The sequence below is a fragment of the Arachis duranensis genome, chromosome 7 (assembly GCF_000817695.3).
Source record: "Arachis duranensis cultivar V14167 chromosome 7, aradu.V14167.gnm2.J7QH, whole genome shotgun sequence".
NCBI lineage: Eukaryota > Viridiplantae > Streptophyta > Magnoliopsida > Fabales > Fabaceae > Arachis > Arachis duranensis.
In genome coordinates, this window is record NC_029778.3 from 49,568,510 (window position 1) to 49,595,817 (window position 27,308).

Consider the following 27,308-nt stretch of genomic DNA (forward strand, 5'->3'; position numbering starts at 1 on the left):
AGCATCCTCTTGGTCATATTTGAGAGTGCACTAGATAAATTTGAAACACCAGATTCATTTATACTCAGTGTGATTGTCTTTTTGTTCTTTTGTTCGAAGCGGTTAGAATTTAACATATTCTTAAATGACTATCCATTGAGCTGATTTCATTTCCATATTGTATTAAACTACCATAATATTTGCATTTAAACTTCTTCTTGGTAGCATTCTCTATTTCAAAATTATCTCAAACAATTGACCAATTTTCACAAACATTTGACAATAGAAAAGATGGTTGAATACTAGTGGACAATCCTGGTGCCTCAATATTATTGTTATTGTTCATACTCTGACCCAATGGATAAAAGACAGGCCCAATAAGGAGAAAAGGTCCGACTCACACAGAGGGGGCCTCCAACCCATACCCGACCTCTTTAAGGAGGTCGGACACCATGAAAAGAGCCCAACTCTTCTTGTTCAAGCAAGAAACTGCCTCCGCAAATCTTTTTTACTATCTTTATCTTCTCTAAAAGATAGGTCTTAACAACACCCAAGATAAAGGGAACGATCATCTACCCATAAAGGTAGAACTTTTCCAACAAAGGTGGTTAACATTCTACTATAAATACAATGACACTCCTGAACTATAATTTACGTTTTGATCTAAAAAAAAACAAACCTATCTAAAGTCCTTGTTGACTTAAGCATTGGAATCTCTTGCAGGTACCACCCCAACCTCCTCACGAGAATTTAGATGATGGCACCTCGACACCAAATAAGTCAGACACTGCCTCACAATATTCAAAATTCAGAAAATACATAACTGATTACAAAGGAGGAGTATGAAACCCTAACTTCATAATTATAAACCCTATATGTCTAATTGCTTCAGATACATAGAAGGATAGAGAATCAAACCTGAAGTCAAGTGAATGGGGAGGAGGAAGAGGATTGGAAGAGGGGCAACCGGTGGCTGCTACAACGTCAGCGGCGATGCTCTCCAGTAGACGACGAGCAGCGAAGAGAGGGCGGAGAGTGGAATGCGACGGCGGAGAGGGGAGAATGGATGCGGCGACAGTAACGAGAATGGACGCAATCACTCAGACACAAGAGTGGAGAGGGGAAGGACACCGTGACTGAAGAGAGAGAATAACGCGGTGAAGCTGTGAGGGTGATGGTGCAGTAACGGTAAGCATTGAGCAAGAGGAGTGGTCGGTGGCGATTCGCAAGGACGGTTTGGTGCTATGGCTGTGACAGCTATGGGAGTTTTGAACTTTTCTGGAGAGTTGGGACTTGGGGACGGTGCTAAGTGGAGTAGTAAGAGAGAAGGGAAGACATTCAATAAGGTAGGGTTAGGGTTTTCAATAAGTGAAATTACTAAAAAACTCCTATATTAAAAACAAATTAAGGGTATTTAAGTAAAATTTAAGAATTTGGAGAATTATCTGGGACGAGACGGAGATCCCCACTCGAGTCTCCGCGCCTGTCTCTGAGGTAGCGTTTGTTTTGCAGTACTGGGACAGAGACTGAGAGACTGAGACATAGTATCATGTTTGTTGGCTCAGAGACTAGTACTAAAGTTTCTGTCTCTGTCCCAAAATTTCAGTATTTCAGTACCTCCAAAATGTAGGGACACAAGGGACTGATATTTTTAGAAACAGAGACTGAAACTTTAATAATATTTTATACCTAAAATACTCTCATTTTAATTAATTAATTCCAATTTTATCCTTTGTGCAAATTAAATTAGAGTTTTATTCTTGTTTCAATTTTTGTCTCTCACTTGACACCAAATAGAATACTAAAACTTATTTCAGTCTCTGTCTCTTAGTCTCTGTCTCTCAGTCTCAGTCTTTCAGTATCTATCTCTCCACCAAACGCTACCTGAGGGATTTTAGTCCCCATCCTCATCCCTACCGAAAAAATTCCCCGCCTTTGGCTCTCCATTCGGGACAGTCCCCACGGAGATTCTGTGCTTTGGAGAATTTTGACACCCTGCAAATACCATATAAATTTGAACATCTTTTTAAGTCTGAATTTCTTGTTGCATGTTTAAATCAATACAGTATCACTTAAAAAGAAAAGAAGAGCTTTAAATTTAAGCTCTCTGCTCTATTCATGATTCCATCTCACCAACCTTGAACCTTCACATTACAACTAGCAATTAGGGGTACCAAAATCAAAACAAGCAAAGACCCTAATTCCCACGTAATTTATGAATTTCAAGACTAATCCTAATAACTAGGGTAGAAGCTTTCAATCTCAATAAACATAAGTCCAAACATCATTACCTACCTCATTCTCTCCCTCCAAGTCTCATTTTCCGATGCCACAAAGCTATCAACACTTTTCTAGAGCGTTGGTACCCTAAGAGGAAAGGCGGATGGCGGAACAGAGCCGCGGTGCAGCGACAATCCAAAGAGAAAGAAGAAGAGGCTTTGTGTGTTAATGGTGAACTGCAAAACCAAACTCAATGTCAAATTCAAATTAGAAATTTTTTTGGATCTAAATTTGGATCTAGTTCTGAATCCAGATCTGAAACTCTTAAAACGATTTGGATTAAAAAACTAAATTACAAAATCGATATAATTTGGTTGACTTTTTTTATTTAATATTGATTTTTTTCAAATGATCTGGTTTGAATTGGGTTTAAAATCCAAAACTTGGATCTTTTTGCCCAGCCCTAACAGCGTTATGACCAAAAACAAAACCATTAAGTGTAGGTTAACAGGTCAAGCCAAATTTGTAAAGCAATTTAGGCAGTCAATTAAACTAGCCCAATCAATAAGCATACATATAGAGTCAATAGAACTATCTCAAACATAATTTTCATTACATGGAAGAGATGATCTTTCTTGTTGGAATATTTCCGAGGAACAAAAACTGGAAGTCGCAAAATCTCGTGGAAGAAAGAACCTAAACTCTAAGCACCTCATAGAAAAAAAAATAAATCGTGATTTCAATTCCAAAGACCAAATTGACATGTTTGATTACTAAACAAAGTAAATGCTAACATATTGACACTATGTCACTAACAAAGCTTCTACCTTGGCTCACTACAATCTAAATAGCAATCCACATGCTTCATGCCTCTGATTTCTGGTGCAGAAGCTGCCTAGTCCAGCGATGCAATGAAGCCAACTGTACAATAAAATATCCTCTTTGTATTCTGCATTGCATACTAGACAGTAATGAAAATTCAGTATCACAATACGCATTTCATTCGGTTTCTTGCAATGTCTCTTTGTTGGAGATGTGTGGAAGAGTTAAATCTGGAATCTCCTCAATGTCCTCTGCAGGCTAATAAAGTAGAAATGCAAGTAGTATGCTTATAGGCTAAAAACATAAATAAGCTAAAAATGGCAAGCATATCTAAGGCCACTAGTTTACCTGCCATAGTTCCAATAGCCGCCAAAACAAAAAATCAACTATCATAACCAGGAAAAACAGCTTGCCTGCCCACACTCCGCAATAAAGGTATCTGACAGAACACAGAGTATCAGTTTCTACTAGAACTAGTCCCTTCATTCCTTAAGTATGCTTTGATATCCGATTGACATCAATCTTTGAATGGAAGAGAAAAATCCAGAAATAATAATCAGCTTCATGTTTTGTTTCCTAATTCAGTAATCCAAAAAATTGTCCGCATAGCAAGAATAAATATAATAGTGTATATACTAAATGAAAAACCTAATGATTCCTTGCTTTGCCAGCTACCAACCCAACTAAATTATGTTAAAAGCAGAACATGTAATTTTATGCTCAAGTAAACAAATCACATTAAAAGAATAAAAACCAGATTTCCCTTTACAACTTTAAAAAGTATACAATACCATTACAATCAAATTCAACATATAATGTTAAGAATGTACCGTGAGAGCCGTTCAAGTAGATTTTGATTGGGGCACTTCAAAGCACGATCATATACAATTTCAGTCCTTTTGGCAACATCATGCCAGTTATAGAGTTCCCTCATCTACAAAAAGGAAAAAAGAAAAAAAAATTAAAAGAGAACTAGTTTTACCAATTGAATCAGGGACGTATCCCTCAAACAACAATCACCCGGTTGTGCATGACTTGTGGATCAACTTTTGGCAGCATTGATATTGCCCTTTCAATTGCAAGCACCATATCACCAGGATCAGGTTCTGCCAAAATGATCATGTCATCTGGTAAAACCTATACAGCAAAGAAGTGAATCCATATCAATCCCTGCAAGACAGCATTCCAAAATTGTGGAATTGAAAAGAAACAGACTTTTGTAAGAAAAATTAAACTAATTAAAAAATAAAGAGCATTTATTCTCATACTGAACAGGTAAAAGAAGGAAAGTTGCACCTACTTCGGGAACTCCTCCAACACGTGTGCTAACTGTTAACAATCCACAACTAGCAGCCTCTAATATGGCTATACAGAAAGCTTCAGTTAAGGAACTGCAATAATTCAAACATTATTAATGATTGACAATAGATATGGATTGTAAATGACCTGAATGTTGAAGCTCTAAAAAATGCAAATAACTTGAGCTTCCAACAATGCTTGAATTCCAAAATTAGACAACATGGTGACATGTACAAATTCTAATATCATCAATTGGAAAGCTTAAAAAGAGGAAAATATAAGGAAGCAGAACCTGTTTAAGAAGATATGTCCTGATATTAGAACAGAACGGACTTGTGCATGTGGCACAGCTCCCAACATTTCAACTCGATCTTGAAGAGAATGTTTTTCTCTCATCTCCTCCAACCGCACACGCTTAGGTCCATCACCTCCAACAATGAAACGAACCTACAATTCCAATTATCATCAGAAAGCAATGTGCACACTCCTTGGGAATGCTGTAGCCTTTCAAAGAGGTTCTATAGGAACTTCACATATTTAACATCCCACTACAGCTTTGAAAAGCAGCATTTAGACTTTTACACAAAGCAATATAACTTATACACAGCAATAGAGCAAGAACCATAGAGAAATTGAAATGAAGAAAAACATTGCAATTTGAAGTACCGCAGAGATAGGTCAAACCATTCCCACAAGCGACCTTAGCATGGAATTACACTCAAAATACGTCATGCAAGAAAAACCAACAATTTTTTTCCTTATTTTTTTCAATCATCTACTCACATTGGGATGCAGACGGCATACGTCTGGAATGACTTCAACAAGCAAATCTGCTCCCTTGCGATAAACCAACCGGCTAATAACAACAATAACAATCTCCGAGTGGCTCGGCTGCACCACCGCTGGCTTGAACATTGCAGTGTCCACAGCATTAGGTATAACAAAAACCTTCTCCGGGGGCAGCCCCGACCGTAACACTGTATTCTCCTTGCTCGTATGCGAAACACATATGGCCTGACTCACATCAGCCAATGTGAACTGCAAGACCTTGTTCATATGTATGCTTCCAGCATCCGAAAATCCATAGAGAGAATGATCCGTGAATACAACCCTGTACCCCATGGTTCTAGAATGCATGAGAGCTTCATGACATAGAGTGGAAAATGCTTGATGTCCATGGACAATAGTGATTCTTTCTCGAATGAGAATGGTTCTAATAATGGGGAGTGAAGGAAATAGGGTTGGGAATGAGTTCTGCATAACAAAAGGCCTCCACGGAACATAGTAAACTTTCAAACCGCCAGTCATGTATCTAACCCCAGATCGGTTTCCATACGCATGAGTTACAACCACTACCTGAATTCGATACAAATTACGGAAAAAAAATTAACAGCATAAGCAGAAAATAATTAACTAACAAATTGATTGAATTACAGAGAATGTGATTATGACCTTGTGGCCTAGCTTGAGTAAGCACTGAGAGAGATAATAGATGTGGTTCTCGACGCCACCAAAGTTGGGATAGAAAAAATCAGAGACCATCATGATTCTGTGCTTTTTTCTATCCATTGATTAATCTGCGAGGCCAGTCTTGACACTTGTTCGTTGGGATTATTGGAGAAGACGCCTGAGACTAAAATTTGATTGAGAGAATTAGAGAAACAAAACACACGTGAAGAGAATAGAAGATGAATGAGAAATAAGATTGTGAGTGAAGTGTCTCCCAGACCCAACCCAATCATAGAGTTTTTCATCCAACGGGGATATAATTTATTTCATTTGGGCCTTCCTAGCGAATAAACCCACGATCCATCTCTCTGGCGAATCTCACCGACGGAGACACAGGGAACCTTGGAGTGGTTGGAGAGGAGAAGCAGCAGTTGGAGGCAGAGGAAGAAGGTGAGGCTGCGGAGATCTAGGGTGAAAAATGAAGGTGTTTAACTTAATCTCCTCTCCTACTTGTATATTTGCTGTGGAACTTTCATCTAGGTGTCAGCCTCACAAATTTTAGGAATAAAAAAAAAGAAGGAAAATAAAAGGTAAACCACAGGGATCCTTTTCTCTCTCTGACCTGCTTCCTCTCACTCTCTCTTTGGTCTGCCCCGTTGCACTCCCAGCTTCGCCATTCTCTCTCTGGTCTGCTTCGTCGCACTTCATGTCGCGCCGGCTTTCCAAAAATGGCGACAGCAAACACTTTCCATTTGTTAGATGACAGAAAATCGCCGCAGCGGCACCGGCGTCTTCACCCAAGAAGCGTTCAGCTGCGGCGGCTCAGCAGCAGAAGCAGCAAACTCAGTTGCCTTCTCAGGCTGGTAAGCATTCTATTTTGATTTATTGATTGGTTTATTCCTTTTTTCACTTCTCTTGTTTGATTTGTTTTTCATTTTTTTTTGTTTTTGTTGAAACTGTTGGGCTTTTCATTTGACATGTTGGCTTTTATTGATGGGTTTCAATAGTGAACTCAGATTTATATGTTCGGTATTTTTTTTTGATTGCCCTTCTATATAAATTCATAAATTGCCATGCTTTTTCTTCTTAATTTGAAATTAGATTGAAAGGAGAAAGCAAGAGGATAAAGTGAAGAGGGTGTAACAACAGGAGGAGATTTTAAGCGTGTTAAAGTAAGAACTATTGAATTTCCTTCTCAAAGAATATATTCAGTTAAAATTTATTTATCATCAGAAAATGAGAAGAATTTGATGAATAATATTCTCTTACCATTATAAATAAGATCTTTGGATAATCATAAATCCTGAAACAGCTTTTAATAAAATCTGTAACTTAGAAGTGTTATACATGCTGCTTCTCCTAATTGATTAATTATTTTTTGGAGATTAAAGAAACGTGCCTTCATTGTACATAAATGCATACACTTTTTTTTTAATTCTTAGTTAAAACGCGGCAAATTTTAGAGCTTTAGCAGCAACTAAAAGAGAAACATGTGCATAAAACACAATGATCTTGAGACATAATAAAAGCTATATACACTCCATATGCAAACACTTCAATTGCTTCCCAAATAAAGAATTAATTAGGTCTCTTCAAGCCTTTACTCTTTTGTGATACCAAAACATGAGCTTGACTCTTGCGTTGCTTTGCTTAGCTTAAGATTTTGTTTCTTGATTTCAGAAAAAAATAATAATAATAATAAAAGAAGAAGAAAATGATGAAGAGGATTTTGGAATTTTAAAATTAGTTGATGAAAGAAGTGAAGTTTTTTTGGAAGAAAAGTTCAACTTCTTTCTCTATAACAATAGGGGAATGTCTTTGGTGGAAAAGGTATCTTCTGGACCTTGGTAGACCAAGTAAAAATATTCTTAATGTGTGGCTCAGATTAATTCTATATACAAGTTTTCTATAATTCTATATGTGACCTAATACTTACTTTAATTGCAAACCAGTATATTGTGGTTCGGTTATTATGGTTATCTCTCTTAACACATAATTATTATGGTTATATCTTATTTTTTCTCTATTTTATTTATCCATCTACTTCACGTATTTTATTTATCCATCTACTTCACGTTTTTCATCTTTAGGAGATGGGCACAATTATTGTATTTATTTTCATCATATAACTTGAACACGTACGAATTTTTTATTTTTTAAATTCAAATCAATCCAATTCAATCTATAATTTAATCTAAAATTTTTTATGTACCTTTTTTGAGTACTAAAGGGGTGTTCGTGGTGCGGTTTGGTTCGGTTTTTGAGAGAAATGTCATCCGATCCGATCATCTAATTAAACTGCGGTTCGGTTTGGTTCGATTTTTTTATTGAGACCATCCGAACCAAACCAAACCAATTAAAATCGGTTTGGTTTGGTTCGGTTTTTTCAATCAATTCAAAATAAATACTACCATACTATTTCACAAAGTCATAACATTGAAATTGCCAAACACAAATACACAATAGCTAACAAAGTCTTGATCCAATGAAATTGAACGACAGAAAGAATTCAATTACGACAATTAAAGAAGTTTAAAAATTCAATAGTTAACATAATTGAAAATAAAAATAAATTTCCATTAAAAGATAGCCAAGTTATAGTGTTTTCAACAAAACAGCTAAATTTTTTTATATTAGATCTAGTAAGTGCAGGCGTGTCCTTAAAATCAAAAGTTTAAATAGGTATAACTGTGAGCTTAATTCAACAATAAACAATTCATGGTACATCAATTTCACTAACTATATAAATTTTAAACAGTAGTTTGAAAAGATAAGAGTTGTTACGAGACTGCAAGTTTATAACACACGGAATCCCAAACCATGAAATATGAAGCAATCCACAAATTAAACTCATGCTATTTAATCTTATTTCCTGATCAATCTAAAAGCTGTTATGTGGATTATGCATGAAGACAGAACCATAGCTTACAACTAAATTATCAATGAATGAACATCATAAGCCACAATAAATTATCAGCATCACAAGCTTCAAACTTTAACCGCCAATTATCACTAACAGAGCATCATACCAAAAGGGTTTTCAAGTTAGAACTCATAACCACATAAAAATCAAAGACTTTTCACCAAATAAAATAAATTACAAGGAAGAACACCGAGAGAGATGATTAGGGGTACCAATGACGAAGGAGACTGAAGAATGGAGAGAGAGAGTCCACAAGAGTCGTTGGAGAGTTTCAATGAAGATTGAGAAACAAGATCAAGAGCAGAAACACAACAATAAATAAATTAAAAATAGAACAATACCAACAACCAGCAACAATACCAACAATAAAGCAATCCAACAAAAGTAATTCAACAATATCCAATTTCTCATGACATATACTAAATCATTAGATACACTGACTGAGGTAATCTAATACTTCAAACATGCTTCCATTATCTCATTATTCAAATTTATCTTTTGCCATACTGATTTCAATAACCAGCAACAATACCAACAACAAAATAATTCAACAAGACCAACATTACCTGACAAACAGCAACCAACAATGAATCAATAAAACAGCAATTGGTAAACAATGAATCAACAAACAGCAAGTCAGCAACAATGAATCAACAAACAACAATACAAACAATAAAGTAAACAATACCAACAAACCGCAACAATGAATCAATGATTATTGAACAAAAATTAGTCAAATTACATACCTAACTCGATGGCTCAGGCTCCATATTGACTTTAAATGACTTGAATTGATGGCTGGGTGGGGGACTGGGAAACGCTGCTGGGTGGTGGCGTCACTGGCGTGGTGCTGTGCTGGCCTGCTGGGTCAGTGGGTGGTGGCGTCGTGCTGTGCTACTGCTGCGTGGGTGGCCAGAAACGGTGCTCTGTCCGCTGGGTGGTGCTGTGCAACTGCTGGGTGCGAGCCTGTGAGGGTGGTGCTGGTTATGGCTGGGGCTTCGTGGTGCACTGGTGGGCGAAAAGGTCCTGGGAGCAGTGGGTGAAAAGGCTTCGGCGTTGGGAGGAAGGCTTCGAGGTAGTGGGAGCTTGGGAGGAACGGCCTCTCGCCGCCGGCCTCCAGACTCAAGAACGTTGGTTTTTTTAGGGGTTTTGCTTTTCCGGTTCGGTTCGGTTCGATTGGAGTTTTCATGGTCAGAACCGAAAATCGAACCGAACCGAAGAGAAAATAGCAAAACATGTTTTTTTTTCGATTTTTTCGATTACTAATTTATTCGGTTTTCGATTTTTTCGGTTTAATTGGTCGGTTTAATTCGGTTCAAATCGATTTTAAACACTCCTTAATTAATTAAATATATCCATTTTAATCTTTTTTACCAACTTTTTTAATTGATTTACAATAAAAAATCCCAAAAAATTAGTCAAACAAAAAACCAATGAGAATTGCAGAGTATTTAGAGTTCCCACTATAACTGAAAACTCTCCAAATATAATTAAAAAAATTATTTTTATATTATTATTATTATTTTAATAAAAAAATATGGAATTTTTCATGTGTCAAAGTTGCTAATAGACACCTGCGGCCAAGTTAGCATGTTCTTTTTTTTTCTTTCTGGTCATGGCCAAATAGGCCCGGGTTGAGTATAACCCGCCCAATCTACAACCCGAAAGAAACTCCAATTCAATCTTCTTCCTTGTAGTGTCCTCTTTTTCTTCTCCGATGTCAACATCCTCATCTCCAGCATCCATTTTTTTTGGTTTCTTCACCTCAGCCGGAGCCACCTTAACCTTTTCATTAGTAGCTAATTTCTGTCTATTTGATCACAGTAACAAATTAGTATATAAGACAAGAAAATGATTACGATGCTATGTAAAATAAGCTTAACCCATTCAAGGATTCAATATATAAATGCACAAAAAATAAAAGAATTTTATCCTATTGAATTTATTGGATGCGGCATTGTTGTTGTTCAAGTTGCCAAGGAATGTCTGCTGCTTAATTTTTCTCAATATTTTCTTCAACGCCTGCTGCTTAATTTTGTTCAATATCTTCTTTTAGATGGTCACCGATCGATAAAGTTTTCAAAGGGTCTCATTGTCAACAGTCTCAAATATCAATATCAAACTCATTCTCATTCCCATCAGATTCTCATTCCTCTTCCTTATGATCTGTACCACTTGCTTTAAATTTCTCTCTGCTCCGTTTTGTAGTGCCGTCGTCCAACCCAGACTGCTCCATTACTCCAATCTAATTTAACTCTATATTAAAATTTGACCCACATATTAATAGAAATTTATTTGTAAAATTTTTATTATTTGTGAACCGACCCCATATTTTTCATTAATTGTCTTTATTACCTAATCCTTCATTTTTTTTGAAAGAAGAGCTCAACACACAAGTGGAGCAAAATAATACTAAGCCAAAATAATAAATACATAACAACTCCTATGTCATTTCCGGCATAGCCATCAACAACATGAGTTATTGTTTAAATACTTTTCCCACAAAAAATCCTTCATAACCAAAAAATACTTTTCATAATCCTTCATAATCCAAAAAATACTTTTCCCACAAAAAAACTCCTAATAATAGTATTTTGTGTAAGAAAATTTAAAATAACTATACATTGAACTTCAATGCGAAAGTAACCGAAGTTATTGTTATAGGAGTCTTTTATATTTATTAAATTATAATCATAATTGTAATAGCATGTGACTTGAAGTAAGCAAGGCTGAGATAAAGATAAAGATGATTCTTGATCAAGATTGAGATGAATATAATTCTTGATCACAAGTATGGAAAGGTAGATAACAAGTTTTGTAATAATAGCAATTCTTAACCAACTAGATGCCCTAAAACTGAATGCAGTTAAGCTAGGGATATTATATTAATTGATTTACAATTCTAATCCCATATTATACCTATATCCATTATAATAATCACCAGTTTAAACTGATATATATGATGGTTCTTTGTTAGCATAGCATTCTTTTATGATATTGAAGAGTTTGCCTATATTGTTTAATTTGTTATTTGTGATCTGTTTCTGCTTTCTTTCACGTAGGTGACGACTTGGGAAGTAAGTTTTGTTTCGGTTTAATTATTTTGTAGGTCTCTATAGTTTTACCAAATTTTCAATTAAGTTCTGATACTTTTTTTCTTCTCAATTAGGTCCTTATACATTATTTTTTTTCAATTTAGTCCCCGTTAACGTTAAATGTCAAAAAATATTAGTGAATTGTGAAATTACTTGTATACCCTTAGAGACCCAATTAAAAAGAAAAAAAATATAGAGACCTAATTGAAAATTCGATAAAACTATAAATATTCAATGAAAGATATTCCTATAATCCTAATCAATGATTCTAAGACATTAAAGATATTCCTATAATTCCTTTTATTTTGTCATTATCATTTTTTTGCGTATTTATATACAAATTATACCAAAAATACTTTTTTTTGTTACTTTTAAAATACCTTATCTTAAGAATATACAAAAAAAAAGGAATGGATAAAATGAAATAGAAATAGTAGTAATAAGTATATATAAAATTCAATTTCCACCATTCAAGTAATCATTATGATTATGTAATATTTTACATTTGTATGAATTCATGAAATATAGTTTGTATCAGAAAAGGAGGGGAATTTGAAGAGATTTACCTTTTCTATGTCAATCCTGGATTCAGTGCATGTTTGGGCGCCATTATTTTGTTAAAAAAAGATCTTTTTTTAATGAAAAAAGATCTTTTTTAATTTTTTAACGTGTTTGGCAAATTTCTAGTAGTAAAAGTAAAAGCACTAGTAAAATAAAAAAAGATCTTTTTTGAGAAGCTGTAATTTACATCTTTTTTTAAAAGATCTTTTTTCCTTAAAAAAAAGATGTTTTTCATGTAATAAATAAACAAAAAAATACTTTTATATTGTTATACCCAAACATAATTGATAGATAAAAAGACATTTTTACATGAGATATCCAAACATAAAATTACTTTTACTTCTCTATAAGATCTTTTAAAAAAAGATAACTCGAAAAAAGATCTTTTCTTAAAAGCTCACCCAAACAAGCCCTCAATCTCATACATCATGCGAGATTCAACACTCCCTCTCAACCTCCCACAATTGATTCTTGTGCACATAAACCCAATAAAAGTGGCACTCATCCCAAACCCAATGACCGTAGTAACCAAATTGGTACCTGAACCCATCATTTCCAATCATCAATTTTTTCTTTTTTCAAATTTTAACACAGAGGAAGAAGAAGAAGAAAAAGAAGAAGAAGTGCACGCCGAGTGGCAGATAGGAAACAGATCCAACTCCTTTCCCATTCAGCTGAGAATCACGCTGAAAACAGCAAGGGGGGAGAGGAGATTCCCAAACCCTCACCATTCATTCCAACTACCATAACTTCCTCGTTTGAGCTCCGATCGCTGCACCATTTGTGGCCACGCGTCCAGCGCGTCGAGCTCTATATTTCTATCGGATCAATTTCACCAGTAAGCTCCCTTTCTGCTCCAGAATCTCTTTTTCCTTTTTATTCTTGGATTTGAAACCCTACAGTGAAATCTTGTCCAATTTTTGTGTTCTAGGTTCAAGTTAGCTTCCGGAATTTATGGGCTCAAGCTATTGAGTATATGGGTATGGTAAGGATACCATAACCTTAGCTCAATCTTGTATTTATTATGGGAAAACTGAAATTGGGACATGTATATGCATTAGGTGTAAATTAAGTGGGTATATATGCATTGGAATTGAATTGGGAGCATTTGAAGACTTATTGGTGATCAAGGCTTGGTTTGTGGTTGTTCTAATTGAGCTTGGAGGGGCTGTGTTTTGTGTTGTGAGGCTGCCTTGGGTAAATCTAAGTGATTGGACAAGGTATGGTTTAAGTTTCGCACGTTTAACATTTAAGGTGTTGTGAAAACGTAGGTTAGAAAGCCACAGGTTAAGTTGAAAAGGTTAAATGTATTAAATGGTTAGCTTGTGATGATGTTGGATAAATATAACATTGAGTTTAAATTAGAATTTATGAGCTTGAATGGTTGATGTTGTGGTATGTATGCTCTTGGATTTACTTATGATGAGTTGTGTTGATGTTGTATATAGTAATGGATTATGGTTGGTGCTTTCTAGTAAAGAGTTGTTATATGAGTTGATGGATTAATATATGTAGGATTGATGAATGTGTTAATGGAATAATGTTTGAGAAGGGTTGATATATGTATTAATGGTATATATATGTTAATGCAAATTTGTGGTTATGGCTCATTGAATTGGTTAAAGGTAGCTTGAAGTGGTTGTTGATGAGTTGGGAATGAATATGTTAGCAATATGCAAGTTTTAAAGGTAGGGATTTATGAATGTGGTGAAAATGAGGTTTGGACGTGTTTTGGTAAAAAGTGATTTTTGATGAACTTTGGACGTCCATAATTTACTCCTCAAATTTCGAATTGAGTTGTTATTTATTGCAAATGAAAGATGGTTTAACGAGCTTTTGGTTGATATCAATTTTGTGAAAAACAGAATTATGTAGAGAAAGTTATGGACGTTGAAAGTTTGGTAAATAAATATGTGTTGCAGGATGGCTAAAACAGGTTTGAGGTAGATTTCTGGGCATTCTGCCCATTTTTTAAGAACGCTCATCCACGCGTACGCGTAGCCTAAGCGTGCGTGTGGCGTGACATTTTAACGACGCATGCAGGAGAAGCATGCGCATGCGTGTGTGCATTCTCACGCGTATGCGTGACTTGCTATACGCTCCACGCGTGCGCGTGGCCTACGCATACGCATGGATGCCGCCTGCTGCAAAACCGGATTTGACTGTTTTTAAACCAATTTTTCACTTCTAAACCTCCATTTTCTTCCTTTTAGACTTAAGGTATAGTGTTAAGTCTAGTAGCTAGTTGATATGTCATAAAACTGGCTAATGAAAGAAATAAATATCGCACCTGAGCACTCTTTTTTGAAAGTGCGACCCCAGGAGATGGTGGAAGGTGAGGATCCCCTTCTTTGTTCCTCTTGGTATTGTAAAATCGCCCCAGCGAGATGGTGAGAGATTAGGATCCCCTCCTTTGTTCTTCCTGGGCATATGAGAACATACCTCCTGGGTAAACGCAAGAGTTGTGGCATCGCCCCACTTGTTCTAGGTTGGTTAGTATAGAGGCTCCCCGGATAGACGGAAGAATGGTGGTTCTTCCCCACTTGCTTCGGGTTATGATGAGTTATGTATAAAGGTGCAATGACATGATGAGTAAGTAATGAATGATTATGAAATGTTAATGATGATATCTGAGATACGAGTTTCCCTGGGTAAGAACCATGGCTCGCCACCATGTGTTCCAGGTTGAATCTCGATACTCTGTTGACCCTACGTCGTAAGGATGACCGGGCACGTATAAATTTCCGGGTATGGATAGCCCCATTGAGTGACTATATGATGATTGAATGTGAACTCTATGCATATACTCTTGGGGATGCGATAGGGGATAGTCTAAGGTTTTCAGACTTGTCGGGTTGGCTGGATAACCGACAAATGGGCCCCATCAGCCATAGGACAGACATGCATCATATGCATTTGTTTGTTTTGATTGCTATGCTTTTCCTGGGTTTGCCTAATTGATATATATCACCTGCTACCTGATATACTTGCTATTTGTACTATCTGCTCATTACTTGTGCGTGAACTTGTTTGGTTGCTTGTTTCTATTGCAATGTGAATGATAGAGGGATGGAGGAAGAGGAGAAATGGTTTGGAGTTAGATTAGGATTGAAATTGAGTAAGTTAGGCAGATTTAGAATATCTACCGCTGTTTATAGCTTCTGTTTAGTAATTAAGTTGGATAATTGTATAACGGAGTTCTAGGATTGCCTATGGCATTCTCATGACCTTATTTATTATACGCGTGACACTTTTACCATGCTGAGAACCTCCGGTTCTCATTCCATATGGTATTGTTGTTTTTCAGATGCAGGTCGAGAGACTCCTCGTTAGGCGTCTGGATCTTGGAAAGCGAAGTAGTCCTTGGGTGGATTTTGGTTTTCTGTTTGTATATATGTATACATGTATTTATCTTACTCTCCAAGTAACTTATGTATGCTGCTCCTCATAGAGGTTGAGGGAGGGATAGGAGTTTACCTTGGTATTTTGATATATTTTGGGGATATATATATATCATAAAACTGGCTAATGAAAGAAATAAATATCGCACCTGAGCACTCTTTCTTGAAAGTGCGACCCCATGAGATGGTGGAAGGTGAGGATCCCCTTCTTTATTCCTCCTGGTATTGTAAAATCGCCCCCAGCGAGATGGTGGGAGATTAGGATCCCCTCCTTTGTTCCTCCTGGGCATATGAGAACGTACCTCCTGGGTAAACGCAAGAGTTGTGGTATCGCCCCACTTGCTCCAGGTTGGTTAGTCTAGAGGCTCCCCGGGTAGACACAAGAATGGTGGTTCCGCCGCAGTTGCTCCGTGTTATAATGAGTTATGTATAAAGGTGCAATGACATGATGAGTAAGTAATGAATGATTATGAAATGTTAATGATGATATCTGAGATACAAGTTTTCCTGGGTAAGAAACGTGGCTCACCACCACGTGTTCCAGGTTGAATCTCGATACTCTGTTGACCCTACGTCATAAGGGTGACCGGGCACGTATAAATTTCCAGGTATGGATAGCCCCCATTGAGTGATTATATAATGATTGAATGTGAACTTTATGCATTGACTCTTGGGGTTGCGTGACGGGAGACAGTCTAAGGTTTTCAGACTTGTCAGGTTGGCTGGATAGCCGATAGATGGGCCCCATCAGCCATAGGACAAACATGCATCATATGCATTTATTTGTTTTGATTGCTATGCTTTTTCTGGGTTTGCCTAATTGATATATATCACCTGCTACCTGTTATACTTGCTATTTGTACTATCTGCTCATTACTTGTGCGTGAACTTGCTTGGTTGCTTGTTTCTGTTGCAATGTGGATGATGGAGGGATGGAGAAAGAGGAGAAATGGTTTGGAGTTAGATTAGGATTGAAATTGAGTAAGTTAGGCAGATTTAGGATACCTACCCCTGTTTATAGCTTCTGTTTAGTAATTAAGTTGGATAATTGTATAACGGATTTCTAGGATTGCCTATGGCATTCTCAGGACCTTATTTATTATACGCGTGACACTTTTACCATGCTGAGAACCTCCAGTAGTCCTTGGGTGGTATTTCGATGTATTTTGGGATACTTATGTATGTGTATATATATATCCTCCGGCCAGCCTTAGCTTTGCAGGTTGAGTCAGGGGCTAGTTATGCTGTTTCCTTGACTCTCTTGTCACTTTTTCGCTTATTTATACCTTTAGCCTTTAGGTTTCTTAGCCCGCAAGTAATTCCGGTTCTTGAGCATTGCGCCTTTCATTTTGTGATTTTGATTTATCCATTTTTCGAGGCCTCTAGTTTATTATACCCTTTCTATTAATATATGTATGTATTTTATTTTTTAGAGGTCGTAGCGCCTCGCCATCTCTGTTTTACATCCTAGGTGTAAAGCTCTGTGTGGTAGGGTGTTACAGTAGGGATTTAATTGAAAAAAAAATAACGTATAAGGACCTGATTGAAAAGAAAAAAAGTATAGGGGCTTAATTGAAAATTTGGTGAAACTATAGGGATCTACAGAGTAATTAAACCTTTTGTTTCAATTCTCTGCTTATCTCTTTCTTCTTTTTAGCTTCTGCTCTTTTAAAAAAAAAAACATGTCCATATCAATTATCAAGATCATATTACCGAACCAGTAATCAACTTGGTGAGTCTACTGGGTTACCGGGTCACTGGTTCAACCGTTGGGTCACAGGTTAAACCGGTTGATTCGGTTTAATTAAATAATTATATAAAATTTAATTTTTTTATACTAAAATTTTTTTATGTAAAATTAAATTATTTTAATATATCAATAATTTATTAATTAATTATATTAATCAAATATATGTTGAAAAAGAGTTAATATTAATAAATATTATATAATTATTAATAACAAAAATATGGTATGATTACTAAAAATATTTTTGTTTATTTTTTAAATTTAAAGAATATTTAACAACATTTAATATTTTTAATAATTATGTAAAACAAAAAAAATAATTAATTTAAGTGAATAAATATAAAATAAAAAATTAATTAAATTAAATATGAAATTACTCATTAGAATAAAAGGACAAAAGTGTAAGGAGATTTTAAATTTTACATGAGTAAAAGAATTAAAAAAATATAGTTATTAATTAGGATTTGTGTAATAAGTTATAATATATTTATAAAATGGCATCTATAATATCAAAAAGCATGTTAGCCTGGTGGGTTAGAAACTCCTTTATTTTCCAGGAGCGCCAGGTTTGAACCCCAGCAGGTGATGCTGCGCCAACTTTTTTAAAATGCACGTGCTGACGTCATCTGGCGGGTTGACCGGTCTGGTTTGGTCTGCAGTTTAGCCCGGTTTTTATTGGGTTTTCTGAGTTTTATCGGTTCCTTTTGCTTTGTGGTTTGATTGTTAGTCCGGACCGATTAAGGATCTGGTTCACCGATTTTTCGGTCGAACTAGTCGGTCCGGTCCGGATTTGATAACTATGGTGTGAGAAGTAGTCTTCTTTCAATTTGTTTTGCACTTTATCTTTTCTTACTTTTATTGTAAAATAGAAGAGTAGGTAGGGATTGCAGAGTTCGAGTGTTGACTAAAGACGAAGAAAGTGTTTATAAGCAGACAAAGATAGAGTTACCAAATGAAGGATATTTACAAATTTAATTAAACTAATATTATTTATATTATTGATATTATTATTGATATTATTTTTAATATTAATGAACGGTTACTAACTGTTTAGTACCATTTGGTTGAAAGGACACAATCTTTTTTAAAGATTGTGTATGTTCAAAATATTGTGTCTATTGGCTAAAGGGGCATAACTCTTTAAGAATTATGTATGTTCAAAACATTGTATCTATTGGCAATAGAAATGATACAACCATTTGTGTACGTAACTAATCATAATTGCTACGTGCAATATGTATAAATAAGTTCTTGTCCACTATTTCAAAAGCACAAGTACTGAACTATTAAGATATTTTCTTTGTTCAAGAGAGTTGAGAATTTCTTACTATTGCTAATTAAGAAATTCTTAGGTTTCATTGTATCATGGGAGAGTATTGTCATCAACCCTATAGCAACTACGTGTGGAGACAAATTTCTCTCTAAAGAAAGCGATCTAATTGTGCCTTGAAACCAAAACACAATAAAAGACTTTGTCATCTTCTCATACCAATTTGAATTATCATAAAGTGTGTGGGTGTTTAGCCTTTTATTGAGTTCCTGATCAAAAGAGAACCAAATTGGGGCCAAGAGCCATAAAAGGCACTTTTATAGGATATGCTCAAAATTCTAAAGCATATAGAATATTAGACTTAGTGTCTAATGTAGTTTTTGAATCAAGAAAGGTAGAATTTATTGAAAATAAATTTATCAATAATTTAACTTCTAATTCAGAATATCCCCAAAATGATACTCATATTTCACAAGAAATAAATAATCAAAATAATAAATGTCAAAGTGACAAAGAGTTAATTGAACCAAGGAAGAGCTTAAGAGTAAGAAAAGAAAAGGACTTGGGTCCAGATTTTATTTCTTCTCAGACTATTACTTTTTTGGTAGAAGGAACTAGGGATTCTGTGACAAACAAGAATCCTATTGTGATGAACATATAGGGTGATCCTCAAACGTTTAAATAGGCTATGGCTTCAAGAGATTATGCTTTTTGGAAAGAAGCAATAAATGATAAAATAGACTCAATATTATCAAATAATACTTAGGTCTTGGTTGATTTGCCTCCAGGATCATAGACTATAGGATGTAAGTGGGTATTTAGAAGAAAGTATAACATTGATAATTCATTACAAATCTTTAAAGCAAGGTTAGTGACCAAAGGGTTTAGATAACAAGAAGGTCTAGAATATTTTGATACCTATGCACTTGTGGCAAGAATGACTTCTATTAGGACTCTTATAGCATTAGCATCCATTCACAAGCTTTATATACATCAAATGGATGTTAAAACGACTTTTTTAAATGGAGATCTTAATGAAGAAATTTATATGGAGCAACCGGAAGGCTATGTGCTACCTGGAAATGAAAAGAAAGTTTGTAAATTAATTAAGTCTTTGTATGGGCTAAAACAAGCGCCTAAACAATGGCATGAGAAGTTTGATTCAGTGGTGTTATCAAATGACTTCTCACATAATAGTGCGGATAAATGTATTTACTCAAAATTTACTAAAGATTATGGAGTAATCATTTGTTTATATGTTGATGATATGTTAATCATCGGAACAAATTTAGAAGAAATTTGTAAAACAAAGAAGTATCTAACTTCTAAATTCAAGATGAAGGATTTGAATGAAGTTGATACAATAATGGCATAAAGGTGCATAAGAATGAAGTTAGCTTTACTTTAAGTCAATCTCATTATATCAAAAGGGTATTGAAAAAGTTTGATCATCTCACACTTAAAGAATCCAATACACCCTATGATCCTAATCTTAAATTAGAAAGAAACATGGGAAGACCTATAGCACAATTAGAATATGCTAGTGCTATAGGAAGTTTAATGTATGTAATGCATTGTACTAGACCTGATATAGCACTTGCGGTGTGCAAATTATCAAGATTTACAGGAAAGCCTAACAATCAACATTGGAAAGCTATAACAAGAGTTCTTGGTTATCTCAAGAAAATCATAAACTTGGGATTACATTATAGTGATTATCCCGCAGTTTTAGAAGGATATTCCGATGAAAGTTGGATTACAAATCTTAGTGATAACAAATCCACTTCAGGATGGATTTTCACCATAGGTGGTGGAGCAATAAGTTGGGCCTCAAAGAAACAAACATGTATTATACATTATACTATGGAGGCTGAGTTTGTAGCTTTATCACTCGCAGGTAAAGAAGGAGAATGGTTAAGAAATTTGTTGTATGATATAAAGCTGTGGCCATAGCAGACGACAGCCATTTCAATCTTTTGTGATAGTAAAGCAACCATGTCTCGAGCATATAATAAGGTTTATAATGGAAGGTCTAGACATATAAGTTTGAGACATGAGTTTGTGAGGCAATTAATAGATGATGGTGTAATTACCATCACTTATGTAAGATCTCAAGGAAATTTAGCAAATCCTTTGACTAAAGGTTTGTCAAGGGATAAAATCAAAGAGACTACTGCTAAAATGGGATTAAAACCTATTATTGCTAAATGATGGGACCCAACCTTATTCTAGTAGACCACTAGTTTCAAGGTTTAATGGGTAATGAGAAGTTATTTAGCAATTGAAGCACCAAGGTATAAGATTTAGTGCTATTTACAATAAATTAGGAGGGTGAGTTAAAACTCTTAATGGAATGATAATATTATTTATCAAAAGATTCTATCTATATGAATATAAGAGTGGTGCCGCTCTAATTGAGAATTTTAGAGGTTTTATTCTCGTAAATATTCATGAAACTAGGATGAGCACAAGGCCATATAAGTGCTTAAAATTATAAACTCTTGAACTTGGAGGGTATAAGTATTGTGTGTGATTTTTTGGAACTAGCATATGGAGTATAGGTTTAATCGACTAGATATCTATTACTTCGTTAAAACTTTAAAATTTACACTAAAAGAATCTTTAATCTTAGTGGCACATTCTTTATGCATATACTTGTATGTCATTTAAGTTTTGTAAATAGTGGGAGATTAAAGGGTATTTACAAATTTGATTAAATTAATATTATTAATATTATTGATATTATTATTAATATTATTATTAATATTAATGAACGGTTACTAACTGTTTAATACCATTTGGTTGAAAGGACACAACCTTTTAAGGATTGTGTATGTTCAAAACATTGTGTCTATTAACTAAAGAGACACAACTCTTTAAGAATTGTGTATGTTCAAAATATTGTATCTATTGGCAATAGAAAAGACACAACCATTTGTGTATGTAACTAATCATAATTGCTATGTGCAATATGTATAAATAAGTTCTTGTCCACTATTTCAAAAGCACAAGTACTGAGTGTATAATTTACTATTAAGATATTTTCTTTGTTCAAGAGAGTTAATAATTTCTTACTATTGCTAATTAAGAAATTCTTAGTGGGTTTCATTGTATCATGGGAGAGTATTGTCATCAACCCTATAACAACTAAGTATGGGAACAAATATCTCTCTAAAAAAAAGATCTAATCATGCCTTAAAACCAAAATACAATAAAAGACTTTATCATCTTCTCATACCAATTTACCCAACACTAAATCCATCAAAAGCAAAATTTCCTCCTAAATTTAGCTTGCTACTGAACAATTTCGAAATAAATGTGTAGCTATTTTTGCTTGACTAAATGTGTAACATTGATCTTGGTTAAAAATGTGTTATTATCAACATGGTTTTTTTTTAAAATTACATTTAATATATCTTATGTTTATAGATTTTCACCCTTTACAATATTTGTGAATTTACAAAATAAAAATGCCTACATTTTTATCTTAGTTAATAATATGAAAAGCTTCCATGAGCTCTTAGTTTCCTTTTCTCCTATTTTGGTTGTCATCATGTACTAAAACTCTTAGTAGTCAATTGCACCACTTTGAAGAATTATGATGGAATGTATTTGCTTATCATGGACAGTGCTAATCAATATGGAAGTCATTTTATTCAACAAAACCTTGAAACAGTTATTACTGAAGAAAAAACATGTTTTATCAAGAAATCATGCCTCATGCTCTTAATTTGATGACTGATGTCTTTGGTAAGTGGTAACTATGTGGTTCAAAAGGTAGAATTACTCCCTTTATATTGATGATGCACACTCTATTGACGCTTTTTTTTTTTTCGGTTTATGATAATTGGTATCTGACAGTTTTACGTGTATGGACTTGCACAATAGAGAAGAGGAGGAGTATTAGAGGTTAGCAAATTTTATAATTTATAATCATTAATTAGTCATTATTAGTATTTTTAATGATGTGAGATTATATCTAATAATATAAAGTTACTTACTTTTTTTTTACTGATTAAGTGCTGACCAGATTTTAATAAAATTGCTATCTCTATAGACTTTCTCTAGAGGAGAGAATCAACCTTCAATATCTTTTGGTAATGTTTTGATGGATTTGTCTATGATGGGAAAGAATTTTATGGTTTTTTAAGGACCCACTGATAAAATTCTGAATTTGTGGCTAGTATTACAGCCGTACGAGAATTATGTGTATAGTGTAGCTCAAAATATTTTTAATAACAAATTAATCCCTTATAATTCATTGATTTGTTGGCCTATATTTTTTATTGATAGTCCGTACATTGTTATTGAAAGTCCAAAATTTTTTTAGTATAGCTCCGATAAATGTTTTTTTTTTGCTTTGTTTTATTTATTTGCAAAATAATAATGAAATAAGTATGAAGAAAAGAGTAAAAATAAATTTGTTTTTAAAATTAGATATCACCCGTTTTTATATTGATGGTATATAGAGTTTTTTTCTTAGTTCGAAGGAGAATTATTTGTTTATTTTTAAATATAACTCGAAAAAAATATATATGAAAATGAATGATAAAATTGATTAAATTCGTCTTTTTATAATTTTTTTATTATTTATAATTAACACATTTTTTATATTTCTTAATGTTATTAATTTTCATCTCATTTTTTACACCTTGAAAAGTAAAATTATCTTCACGATTATATTATTTATGTCGTTATATTGGCTTTGCCTTTGGCGTCAGCTTGTTCCGGAAAAGCACAAATTTTTTGCTTGGTTGTGTCTTAAAGAGGCTATTCCTACTGCAAGTTTTTGCTTTAGAAGAGGGATGTCGTCATCGGATAGGTGCCCAAGATGTCTTTTTAACCAGGAATCGGTTTTACATTGTATTTGGGATTTCCCGGAAGCTCAGCTTGTATGGCATAGGTTGGATATTTCTTGTCATCCTTTGGATTTGAAGAACTGGTTCTTGTATCATAGTAGAGAGCATCCGTTCAAGTTCTTTTCGGGACTTTGGTAGATATGGCGAGCAAGGAATAATGACATCTTTAATCCTTATGAAACTTGGCCTCCGAAAAAAGTGATTTGTCTGGCATTAACTTCAGAAAAGGAGCTTAGGAATATTTTTGAATTACAACGTATGTCCCTTCCCTCTACTCTAAATGGTTTTTGGAATCCCCCATCCATTGGTACTTTCAAGATTAATTGTGATGCTAGTTATCTTGGTTCGGATGATAGTGTTAGTTTTGCTTGTGTTATTAGAGATTATAATGGGAGTTGGCAAAGGGAGTGTTTGGGAATGATTGAGAGTAATAGTATTCTTCAAGGGGAATTGTTTGCTATTTAGAGAGGATATCTCTTAGCTTGGGATGTGGGTCAACGAGATGTTATTTGTGATATGGATTGTGTGGAAGCATTTAATCTTGTTACTAATCACCAAGATGATTTTGGGTTTATTGATCCATTGGTGCTCAAAATAAGAGATATCATGCATTGGAATTGGCGTGTTGACTTTCGTTTGATTATGAGAGATGCAAACACGGTGGCAGATACTATGGCAAAAATGGCGATGAAGTTTCAACTTTCTCATGTAAAGCTTCCTTCACCTTGGGAGGAGTTTAAGAGTAGTCTTAAAAAGAATTGTCCCTCTATTTAAGCAAATCCTTTGTTTTTTTTGTTCAATTTATCTCAGTCACCAAAAATTATATTGGGGTGAAATTCGAATAGGAGACTTGAAGATTGAAGAATGATAGAGAATTTGACTAACATTAGATGAGACTACTTCTTGTTATGTATTACTCTTTCTTTCAAATATATTATATAACTATATATTATATTTTTTAATTCACATATATATAATCTAAAACATTCAATTAAATATTATTTTTATATTTACTAATTTTTTATTTTATATCTATTTTTAAATAAATTATTTTTAATTGTATAAAATTATTAAAATAAATATTAAATTGTATTTAACATCTATAAATTTGGTGGATTTTATCAAATTTTCCTACATTTATTCAATGAAGTAACATGGTTTTGTGAATGAAAATATGTTTTTTAGGCTCTTAATTTGCTAATTTTAATTCTCTTTAATTCCATTCGATGCTTTGATATGTTTGTTGAGTGATTCCAGGTTTATAAGGCAAGGATTTGATTAAAGAAGTGAAGGAAAAGCATACAAAGTGGAGAATTCATGAAGAAATAGGGATTTGGAAATCTGCCATGCGACGACCCACGCGTACGCGTAACCTGGAAAATTGCAATATGGCGCGTTCGCGTCACCCACATGTACGCATGATAAGCAGCACGTGACCTCATTAAAGAACACATTGGGGGCGATTTTTGGACTTGCTGAGGCCTAAATCCAACTCATTTCTGAAGTATTTGAGGCCAAAATCAAGAAAGAACAAAGGGGGAGGGGGCAATTAGGCTAGTTTAGAAACATGCTTTAGGTCATATTCTAGAGAGAGAAGCTCTCTCTTCTCTCTAGAATTAGGGTAGAATTGGGTTAGAATTCTCTTAGATTTGGGTTTGATTGTTGCTTTGATTTAGTTTCCTTTACAATTTCTTGTTGCTACATCTTTGCCTTCTTAGTTTTACTTGTCATTTCCTTTATCTTGTCACTTTTATGTTCATGCACTCTTGTTTTCATTTAATGCAATTTTATATTTTCATGTTTCTTATTGTTTAGTTGAGTTATTACTTATTAATTTCTTATAATTGGTAGTTGTTAGATTTTATATTTCTTGTTATTTTACCATACTTTATTGTTATGCCTTCCAAGTGTTTGATAAAATGCTTGGTTGGATTTTAGAGTAGATTTCGGTACTCTTGGCTTGTGATTGAGGACTTAGGTCCCTTGAAGTCATTGATGTCTAGTTTCATTGGTGATTTAGGGTTGTTAGTTGGTTCTAAGACCAATTATGTCCACTTGATTTAACCCTTCGATGTTAGAGGACAACTTAGTGGAATTAACTCTTTGTAATGACCATGTTGTGGTCAATCATCCAAGATAGGATACCTTGACTCTTAATCCTTGCCTTGAGTAGCTTTTAGCCTTTAGAGTTTCTTAGTTGTAGTTTTATTTTTCTTGTCTATCAAACCAAAAACCCTAAAAATATACCCCATAACCAATAATCTGCACACTTTCCTACAATTCCTTGAGAGACGACCCGAGGTTTAAATACTCTCAGTTTTTATTAGGTTTGACTTAAGTGACAAACAAATTAAACTTTGATTGAGGGTTGTTTGTTGGTTTGGAACTATACTTCGACGGAATTATTTTGTGAAAATTTCTAACCGACAATTTCTCTCACATCACAACCTCTCTGTTAACCTTTGCACGTGCTACACGCATCCAAGGCTTGCCATGCAAAGACCGGCTTTACACTTGTCCGGGTTAGCTTCTATCCCCCTCAAGGTATCATGAACCCCAGGAATTTCCCTACTTCTATGGCAAACACGTATTTTAGGGGGTTCAGTGGTGCACGAAATTGCAATCACACTTTTGCAATTCCGCACAACTAACCAGCAAGTGCACTGGGTCGTCCAAGTAATACCTTACGTGAGTAAGGGTCGATCCCACGGAGATTGTTGGCTTGAAGCAAGCTATGGTTATCTTGTAACTCTTAGTCAGGATATCAATAATTATCAGGGTTACAAGGTTTAGACCTTCCGGATTCTCTTGAATGCCGCCATCAATTCTAGCTTATACCACGAAGATTCTGATTAAGGAATCCAAGTGATGTCTACTCAATCTAAGGTAGAACGGAGGTGGTTGTCAGGCACATGTTCATAGTTAAGAATGATGATGAGTGTCACGGATCATCACATTCATCAGGTTTAAGAACAAGCGATATCTTAGAATGAAAGCAAGCATGATTGAATGAAAAACAGTAGTAATTGCATTAATCCATCAAGACACAGCAGAGCTCCTCACCCCCAACCATGGGGTTTAGAGACTCATGCCATAGAAGATACAATGAGAAACGTGTAAAGTGTCATGAGGTACTGATATAATGTCAAAAAATCCTATTAATAGTGAACTAGTACCCTAGGGTATACAGAAATGAGTAAATGACGTAAAAATCCACTTCTGGGTCCACTTAGTGTGTGCTTGGGCTGATCATTGAAGCTTTCATGTGTAGAGACTTTTTCTGGAGTTAAACGCCAGCTTTTATGCCAGTTTGGGCGTTTAACTCCAATTTTCATGCCAGTTCCAGCGTTAAACGCTGGGAATTCCGAAGCTGATTTGCAACGCCGGTTTGGGCCATCAAATCTCGGGCAAAGTATGGACTATTATACATTGCTGGAAAGCCCAGGATGTCTACTTTCCAACGCCATTAAGAGCGCGCCAATTGGGCTTCTGTAGCTCCAGAAAATCCACTTCGAGCGCAGGGAGGTCAGAATCCAACAGCATCTACAGTCCTTTTCAACCTCTGAATCAGATTTTTGCTCAGGACACTCAATTTCAGCTAGAAAATACCTGAAATCACAGAAAAACACAAAAACTCATAGTAAAGTCCAGAAAAGTGAATTTTAACTAAAAACTAATAAAAA

The 27,308-nt window shown here is 34.7% G+C and overlaps 1 protein-coding gene across 5 annotated transcripts; it reads right to left on the minus strand.

Moving 5' to 3' along the window:
• Positions 1-251: 251 nt before the first annotated feature.
• On the minus strand, positions 252-9,822 carry LOC107458810 (phosphatidylinositol N-acetylglucosaminyltransferase subunit A). Of its 5 annotated transcripts, XR_008001429.1 has the most exons (11): positions 5,773-6,622; positions 5,104-5,676; positions 4,613-4,767; positions 4,322-4,412; positions 4,042-4,158; positions 3,852-3,955; positions 3,370-3,460; positions 3,027-3,279; positions 2,275-2,435; positions 1,864-1,974; positions 261-1,468 (listed from the first exon to the last, which is right to left on the minus strand). XR_008001429.1 is itself a non-coding variant. In XM_052251993.1 (9 exons), the coding sequence occupies exons 2-9, from the start codon at positions 5,887-5,889 to the stop codon at positions 3,199-3,201; spliced, it is 1,329 nt and encodes a 442-aa protein (XP_052107953.1). In that variant the 5' UTR covers positions 5,890-5,953; positions 9,439-9,822; the 3' UTR covers positions 2,792-3,198. The 5 variants fall into 5 exon arrangements, 2 of the variants coding, with proteins under 2 accessions (XP_052107953.1, XP_052107954.1); XR_008001427.1 differs by having other exon boundaries at positions 252-1,974; XR_008001428.1 differs by lacking the exons at positions 261-1,468; positions 1,864-1,974 and having other exon boundaries at positions 2,013-2,435.
• Between the last annotated feature and the right edge of the window lie 17,486 nt (positions 9,823-27,308).

Bases quoted from the DNA above. Each gene is read 5' to 3' on its own strand.
- LOC107458810 (XM_052251993.1), bottom strand. From the start codon at position 5,889: ATGGATAGAAAAAAGCACAGAATCATGATGGTCTCTGATTTTTTCTAT. The intron at 5,677-5,772 runs GTCATAATCACA...TATCGAATTCAG, and splicing joins TACTCAAGCTAGGCCACAAG to GTAGTGGTTGTAACTCATGC. The intron at 3,461-3,851 runs GTACATTCTTAA...GTGTTCTGTCAG, and splicing joins CTACTTGAACGGCTCTCACG to ATACCTTTATTGCGGAGTGT.